At 53.7% G+C, this 8,392-nt stretch overlaps 1 protein-coding gene across 1 annotated transcript; it reads right to left on the bottom strand.

The window, feature by feature from the left end:
• Window positions 1–230: 230 nt before the first annotated feature.
• PRDM13 (PR/SET domain 13) lies at window positions 231–7,805 on the bottom strand. Its single transcript, XM_045807088.2, has 4 exons — window positions 7,662–7,805; window positions 6,047–6,178; window positions 5,628–5,748; window positions 231–1,984 (listed from the first exon to the last, which is right to left on the bottom strand). Exons 1-4 carry the CDS (start codon window positions 7,803–7,805, stop codon window positions 231–233), a joined length of 2,151 nt encoding a protein of 716 aa, XP_045663044.2.
• Window positions 7,806–8,392: the final 587 nt, after the last annotated feature.

Raw genomic sequence — 8,392 nt, 5'->3', positions numbered from 1 at the left:
GTGCAGGAGACCAGGTTTCTTTGAGCCATTTCTAAGCCTTTGCTCTGAGTTTAAGCATCGGACCTGGGACCTCTCACTCTTCCCAATCTGGCGCCCGATCAGCATAAAAACGGTTTGGTCAACCGGATCCTTCGCATATCCAGGAGCTCCTCTTCTCCCAAGACAGAACCACCCGCACCTTCTTATCTCTGTCCATTCCCCCCAAGCCCACCCTTTCCCGAGACGACTCGTTACGAGTCGCGCTCGCCGCCGCCTCCAGCCTCAGGGTCGCTCTGGTCGTCCGTGAAGCAGACGTCCACATCGCTGTCGTTGTCGCTCTTGGGCTCCCCAGGCTCCGGGAGGTACTCAGCCTCTGCGCCTGGGCCCTCGCCCGCCTTGGCGAGCAGGTTTTGTCCGGGGTGGCGGGACTTGACGTGGCGCTCCAGGTCCCGGCGGCGCACCAGCACCTTGCCGCAGAACTCGCAGCGGTAGGGGGTGTTGCCCTCGGCGTGCAGCCGGATGTGCTTGTTCAGATTGCTGGGGTCGCCGAAAGGCCGCAGGCACACTTTGCACTTGAGCGGCTTGTAGCCCGTGTGCGTCCGCATGTGAATCTTGAGCCCGTACTTGCGCGAGTACAGCTTGCCGCAGTAGAGACACAAGTGGCCGGTCTTGGGCTTGCCCGCACCGCCACCTCCGCTGCCACCACCCCCAGGGCCACCCGCTGCCACAACGGCTGGTGGCAGCGTCCCCGCGTCCAGGCGGCCGCGGTTTTTCCCGGCCGCCATCTCCGACAGCTGCTGCGTGTGCATGGCGATCTCTCGGTCGATACTAGCCAAGGAACCCAGCTCCGCAGGGCTTAGAGCGGCCGCTGCCGCTGCTGCCGCCGCCGCGGCAGGCCCGCTGAAGTAGGAGATGGACTCTGGATACTTGAGCAGCCCGCCGAAGTGCAGTTTGAGCGGGTAATAAGCGGCGGCGGCCGATGAGCCGTAGAGCAGCTCCCCGTTGTAGACGGTAAAAGCCGGCATGACGGCAGGCAGGTGGCTGCACTCGCCACCGGGGTAGGCTTTGAGCCCGCCCGCGTCGAGGGCCGGCAGCGCGCAGCGCTCGACGGGCAGCCCGGTCGCAGAGGGCAGCTGAGCGAAACGCGCTCCCGGCAGCGCAGCCGCGGCGGGCTGGGCGCGCTCCACATGCTTGAAGGCTGACGCCTCTTCCGGGGGGCCAGGGAGCAGAGGGCAGCCGCGCAGGCCCCCCGGGCAGGGTAGGCCCGGCGGAGGCGGCGGAGGCGGTTCCCCCGAGAGCAAGCACTTTGAGTGGTGATGGTGGTGGTGCGCGTGGTGGTGATGGTGGTGGCCCGTGCTGCCCGCCGCGGGGTTCTCCCCGCTTCCCGGGCGCCCGCCTGCCCGGCCCCCACCCAGCCGCCTGCCTAAGGCCAGGCCGGACCCCGGTTTGCCGCCGCCCTCCTCCCGGTAGGGGTCGCCGTGCGCGGCCGCGGCCGCCCTGGCCAAGCCCGCAGGCTTGAAAGCCGAGCGCACTCCGGGGTAGAAGGCCAGGCCGCCGCCCCCCGCTGGGGAGCCGCCCACGATGCCGAGGAAGTGGCCGTGTCCCCGGGCGGCCCCGCTCATGTCCAGGGCGCGGTCCGGCTGCTCCTTGCCCTTCTTGGACTGCCCCCACTTGGCCGAGGGCGGCGAAGCGGCGGAGGGCGCAGAGGTGGCCTCGCGCTTAATGCTCTCCCGCGCTCCGCAGGCCTGGAGGGGCGGCGGAGCCTGCGGGTGGGACCGCAGAGTGCCAGGCGGGGCGACTGCGGCAAAGTCAGGCGCCGCGGGTTTCGCAGAGAAGTGAAGGCCATCCGCGGCCGGGGCAGCGCCTTGGCGAGCCGCTTGCTCGTGGTGCAGGTAGGCTCGGCCCCCGCCGCTGCTGAGCACGCAGTGAAAACGTAGGTGGGCCTTAAGGCTGTTGGGGTATCTAAACGTCCTCCAGCAGTACCAGCAAATGTAGCGCTCCTCCCCTGGGCGAGAAAGAGTAGGAAAGCGACCCCGTCAGAGGCGAACAAGCAAGGGGGAAAGAAAGAGCACCCAAGGCAAAGCCCAGATTTTGACTAGCTGTATGAGGAGGAACAGGAGTATCCTTGGGTCCAGCGAATAAGTGAGTTAGTTCGGTAGCCCCGCTGTAGCAAGGACCCCGAGAAGCCCCAAAAGGCCAGCTTTGTCACCAGCTCCATCCTCTGGGATTACTCAGAGGCCAAAGGGGTGACCTGTGCCTTTCCAACGAAGACTTCCTCCGGGCCATCCGAGCAAATCTTCGTTGGGAGGGCAGCGATCGGGCAGACTGGCCAGGGAAGAGACCAGAACAGAGAGCAGCTGTTGCTTTAAATCAAGTGTTGAAGCTGTGCTGTGCCCGGGCCCATCTGTTGGCGTTTGCAGAATAGGTGGCGTATGTCAAGGAGTTTGGATAAACTGAACAAAGACCAATCTAATGGTCGTGAGCGCCTCATTACCAGGCGAGACAATATCTTGTATGTATGGGCCATATGTAATCATTCCTTTTCATAGAACAATGCCTTTTATGTCCACTACCCACCCTTCCCACCCCCTCCCAGCCTTAAACATTTTGCCTGAGGTTTTCTTGGAGCGTGACCAACTGAAGGACCACATAGGGACTATGATCTGCTATTCTTCAAAATTATTTGTATCTTTATTTCCTCTTTAACCCCATTTAATTTGATGAGAGAAAAGAAAAAGCCCTATGTCCTGAGAATCTAAAAACTGAAGGATGATGTTGCATTATCTTGTCAGTTGTTCCACCTGGAGTAATTAATTAACTCCTAGATAGCTACACGAATCCAGGCTTAATAATAAAGTCCTTGGGAAAAAATTGTTTATTTTTTATGAAATAAATGAACATATATAGATATATGGAGATACTCAGCTTTTAATAAGTATACAATTCTCTACCAGGAACTGTATGCATGTTTTTGGTGTCAAGACTTTTTTCGTGTTTAATATTATTAACGTTAGTTTTTTTAATTTTGCCAGGGCCTGGGAACACAATCAAGAGACACATGTATGAAACAGATTTTGATTACATGGTAAAAGTTAATTTTCACTTAAAAAGGGCTTGTTACATCTGGACACAGAACAGTGATCTTGCAGTGGGTTTCATTGTTAATGTTAGGATCAATTGATAATACTGAAGGATGTCTGTGAGAAGGAAGTTAGTTGAGCCACAAGAAGTACCCAAATATGTCTGTCTCATTAAATTTAGTGAAAAAGTTACATTCCCTCCCCCCCCCCCTTGTGCACAAGCAGCTCAAACTTTTGTACACAAGCAGCTCAAACTTCTAAAACATCACTGCAAAAACAACTGAAAGAAATTCCAGATCTTCCTTCCTTCGTGTATTTTACTTTTGGCTTTGCATAAAGCAAGTAGCCCCCCTAAGTAACAAAGATGGAAGTTCAAGTAAGGATCTGTTTATTTCAGCTGAAGCCAAAGTAGAGCAGAAAGCAAAAGCGGAGGGGAAGAGGATTTGCCTCTGAGAACCTACCCTAATTGTTTACGGAAGACTTAGATGAAATCATTTCAATACCTCTGTTACCTTGTATTGAATGGCTTTCAAAATAAACCTTGAAAAAAAAAAAAGAGAGAGTTCCTGGATTCTCTTAGTGGGTATGCTGATTTAATATCTTAACTAACCTCCCTTCTCGGGACCTTCCTCTCATTACCCCTTTTTAAAGAAGTTTTCAGAGGCTGCCCCAGAATGACTCTAGTCAATTGCAAAGCCAAGTACGCTTTATCCCTAAAACAAAGGGTCCATACTTTCCTTAAGCTTACCATGGAATTTAAACCCACTGGAGTTAGTCAATATTGGAAGAATAGCAGCCATCCCTCCTTTTCTCTTTCTCTTTTCGAGAGTGAAGCAAATGTGTTCTCTGTTTCAATATATTCCCTTTTCAGTTTATCCTAACCAACTGACATGTTCTCTGGACTCTGAAATCCAGCCTATGCCAAAAGTATCAAACACACTTCATAACTGACTTCGCCTCTTCTCCTTGGTGTAACCCTGAGGTTACCAAGATTTCAGGCATATCAAAAGTGGGGAAGTCAGGTTCAAAATAGCCCATACATTCCCAAAAGGAAAATGGTGTCTATTCTGACATCTGTTTATAAGCTCAATTAGCTGAAATGAAAACACAAGGGCCACCACTCAAACAAGTTGCTTTTGTACTATTTGAGAGTGCCTAAGGAGGGGTGTTCTGTGTAGAAATGTCTGGCCCCTAAAGGTCAGCAGCTGTTAGAATTGTCCTGTAGTGGCGGATTTGAGAGTTCTCAGCTACAGGGCTTTTATCATGTTTCTCTTTTGCTGGAAGACATTGACAAGAGAATTTAATATAGTGTGATACAAGGAACAAACTACTTTAGGATAATGTTTTATGAATACTGTACTCACAAATCTACCCACAAGACAGTGATACTTTGAAGTGAAGTGATTCATGGCTCTGAATAAACTTCATTCTGTCTTATTCATGAAGTGTTTCTTAATGCTCACATTTGTATTAATTTATTTAACCCTCTTTCTAAAGGGATGAGAATTGGGCAGACAATTCAGGAAGAGAGCATGTTAAAAGATTTCACAGCATTCATTGAGTTGACTTTAAACGTAACTGTGTCATGAGGAGAAACTGCAAACTAAAACAACTGTCAAGGAAAAAAGACAGTCTTGGTGGCTTTGTGAATTAAAAGGGAGGTCTTAAGATCTTAACTATTTTAGCACCTCCCCGCTTTCTTTCACAGAAAGTGTTCTTCAATGTTCTAGGGAAGGTTTGAAAATGTTCTTCTCTTTAGTTACTGCCCCTTAATTTGCATAAATCCACTCTTGGCTTTGGAAGGGATCAAATAAATCTGAGAAGAAACTGGGATACATCCCAGATTCAATTTAAGTAGGGAGGGCAAAATGAATAAATACCATTTAAATGGAAGGGCCTCAGTACCGGCCAACTGACCAGCTGTACGTACCGTAATGCTTCTAAAATGCTGTAGAAATACATTACTTTCCTTCAAACCAGTGAAGAGAACCCCTCCACCTTCTAAAACCATTCCAGGTTTGAATTATGCTTTTTGGAGCTCATGATGTGATTAATAATATGTTAAGTCTTCTGTATTGGTTCTTAATTGAGTAAATTATTGTCTCTGGGTATGTAATAGGAAAAGATGACCCCATGAAGTTCATAAAGAATATTTTTCGTGGCTCAGTAGGTTAAGTGCCAGTCTCTTCGCTTTGGCTCAGGTCAGGATCTCAGGATCTTGAGATGGAGCCCCGTGTGGGGCTCCTCGCTCAGCGGGGAGTCTAGTTGAGATTCTCTCTCTCTCTCTCTCCTCTCTGCCCCTCCCCCCACTTTTTCTCTCTCTCAATAAATAAAGCTTCTTAAAAAAAGTTTTTTCCCTACCATCGCGAAGCAGATTATTGTCGCTGTTATCCTTTACTGTTGATTTTAAGGAGGTAGTGGTGACGTCGCCTCTCTGCCTACACAGACAGGGAGTGCGAATTCAGTTTTACACAGCTGAAGAGAAAGGCCCTGTTGCATCCAAAGACTGAAGAAGGTCTCGACTCTCACCAACCCGCGCTGGCCCGGAGGCCCTCTCTGACGCGGTACCTTTCTCGTCGTGCGTCGGAGTTGCAATCGTGGGGATGTCGAACCACTGCGCTAAGGAGTTGGAATACCACACGGTCAGCTCCTCCCCTGGCTGGACATCTCGCAGAGCTCGGTAGAAAATCTGGGACACAAGGAACAGGACAGCTTGCTGTCATTTCCTGGATAATCGGTCTAAAAACAACTAAAAGGAAAGGTTCGAATGCTCGTTCTGACGCTGTGTGACCATGGAAAATCTATTGGATCTCTCTGAACCTCATTTCCCTCATTCTGCAAATGGGGAAAATAATAGTATCTACTTAACAGGGTTGTTGGGACATTTAAATGAGACCTCCAGCTAAAGCGCTTTGCTCTTGATATTGGTGGCCACCTCAGGAACCGTTAGGTAGGTAGAATCGGCAGTGGGGGGAAGCCCACAGTACCTGTCCTCCGGGTAAGTCTGCAATAGCTTCGAGAGTCTGTTCCTGGGGGTTCCTGGCTGCCCGGATTAACCCTATCCATTCCAGAGGAGAGCCCCCCGACTCGTCCACCAGCTCCCCTCTCACCATGCGCACCTGCAACACAAGCAGTGGTCGTTCTTCCCCGCGCCACGGCCAGGCCCACAATCCAGAGGGAAAGTTATTCCAACACCCCACCCGACTCAGGAAAATGGTTGTGTTCACTTTGGCCAGACCGCTGTGGGCTGCTGGGAGGAAGGTAATTCCTAGGACCCTTGCTTGAGGGAGGGAGAAGAGGCTGGCTGGTATTAACAGTTCCCCCTCTCGCCGCATCTTGGCAGTACCAAAGGCGAGAGCATCCTCCCTGAGCTCCTGGGGGCGTCCGGTACCTAGACGTTCCCCATCCCCACCCCCACCCCGGTTCTCGCTCCTGCCATTCTGAGAGCAGCCGGCATATCAGGGAGAGCCCTTTCGAAGTCAGCCCCAGAACCCAGAGTTTCCTCCACCTCCCTCTCGTGCCTCCCGACGCTCGCTGCACCGCACCGAGGTGCGGAGGTGCCGGCGAGCCCCGCGGTGAAAGGGTGTGAACAAAGCTGCCACAGGACCGCCGGCCATTTAAAAGCAATTACAGCGCGTTTAAAGAAGAAGGCTCTAGACCGCGGGGGGAAAGGATGATTACGTGAGGAGCCAGATGCGGGTCCCGCTGGCTGGGCGCCTGAGCGATTTCTTACCAGAAAGCTCTCGGCAGCGACTAGGCAAAGCTAAGGTCCTCCCTCCGCCGCCCACACCGGACTCCTGCCCTCTTCTCGCGGTCGCTGTGGGCCGACCTTTGCCTGCTGGGACGCCTCAGGGCGGGCGGGGCCTTTAAAACCCCCATGCGGGCCGGGGTCTGTCCGCTGCTCGGCGAGTCAGAGCTGGTGGGTTGGCCCCGACGCCTGCCGGTTGCGACCTGGACTCTCAAAGCCCGCCTGCGGGCGCGCGGACCCGGTGCCCCACGCGGGTGGGCGCTCCTCGCCCTCGAAGCCCTAGTCGGAGCCACCACCTGGCTCTTCACCCTCTCTCCATTTACCCCAAACCCCCAGCAGACATCCGCGGGGGGGGGGTCTAGGAACTGAGAGTTTCCCAAGGATTGGTTTTTTTCCCCCCCAAACACATGAAATTAAATTAAGGTAAACGTAAGCCTTAAATTAACGCGTTGAAGGGAAGAAGGGAAGAAAAGTCTTCAACGCCCTGCGCGTTGTGGAACAGAGAAAAGACGCATTTGCAGAGAGGCGAGGGCCCGCCACGCCTCTGCTAACGAAACCGCAGAGGTCCAGGGAAACCGCGGGTTCCGAGTGGTCCCGGCGCGTAGAGTCCCATGCACCCCACCGGGGGGCTGTCCCCTCTCAGCCACATCCTTTCCCCTCAGCTCGGCCCACGTCCAGCTCTCACTTAATGCGACTTGCGGGGATACCGGAGTCTACCCCCCGCCCTGGCCACCCGGCAGAATTGGCAGGTAACGACTCAATCACCCCCTTCCTCCACTTGCCCTATCTACCCCTGTCAGGGCCAGAGCAAAGGGAGGCGAAAGGCTGGGGGCGGAGGTCGGAATGGCTAATACCTTTTTCTTGGGCCCGGGTTCCCTGCGGTCTGACAGGTACTTGCCCAGCTTGAAGGTTCCGGGCACCGGCCCGAGGCGCAGGCCGGCCGGGATGCAGCAGTCGGCGCTCACGCTGGCGGCGGGAGCGCGGGCTGTTCCGTGCATTGCTGCCGCCGCCGCCAGGCAGGCGCTCGGGTGCGCCAGGTCCTCCGCAGGGCACGAGTGACAGAGACCGAGCCGCGCGCGAGCCAGGCAGCCGCACCCCGACGTGCGTCCTCCGCCCGCGGAGTGACGCGGGCGGGCATGCACTGCGCCTTTTCAATTGGGGCGGGCGCCTTTTGGCACCGCGAGCGCAAGGGCGCGGAGTTTGGTGAGAGAGTTGCTCTGCGGAGCAGCTGCAGAGTCCCACCCGAGAGGGTCACATGGAGTGGTTCCCTCAGCCCTCTGCATAATCGAGGCCTCTGAATGGCTGGCGCACAATGGTCCAGGCGACCTTCCCATTCCTAAAAATCCAATTTGTCAAGGGCGAAGAAAAGGCGCTGGTGAATCAAAGGTCCGGCGGGACCATTAATCCTCAGCATGGGGTATTGTCCTCGAGACAGTTACGATATTTTAAGTGACAAATCCACTGTATAATTTCTCCATAAATTTTACTTCCTTTTATTGTTCGCCGACAAACCAGTTTTGGGAAATAAGTGACTACTTTAAGTCTACTTGGCTGATTCCTTTGAGCCTTGGTCTACTTCAAAGAT

This window comes from Ursus americanus, chromosome 11, assembly GCF_024610735.1.
Source record: "Ursus americanus isolate L20-20 chromosome 11, mUrsAme1.1.p, whole genome shotgun sequence".
In the NCBI taxonomy this organism is placed as follows: Eukaryota; Metazoa; Chordata; class Mammalia; order Carnivora; family Ursidae; genus Ursus; species Ursus americanus.
Note: the sequence above shows the minus strand (reverse complement) of the source record. Positions and strands in the feature narration are given on the sequence as shown.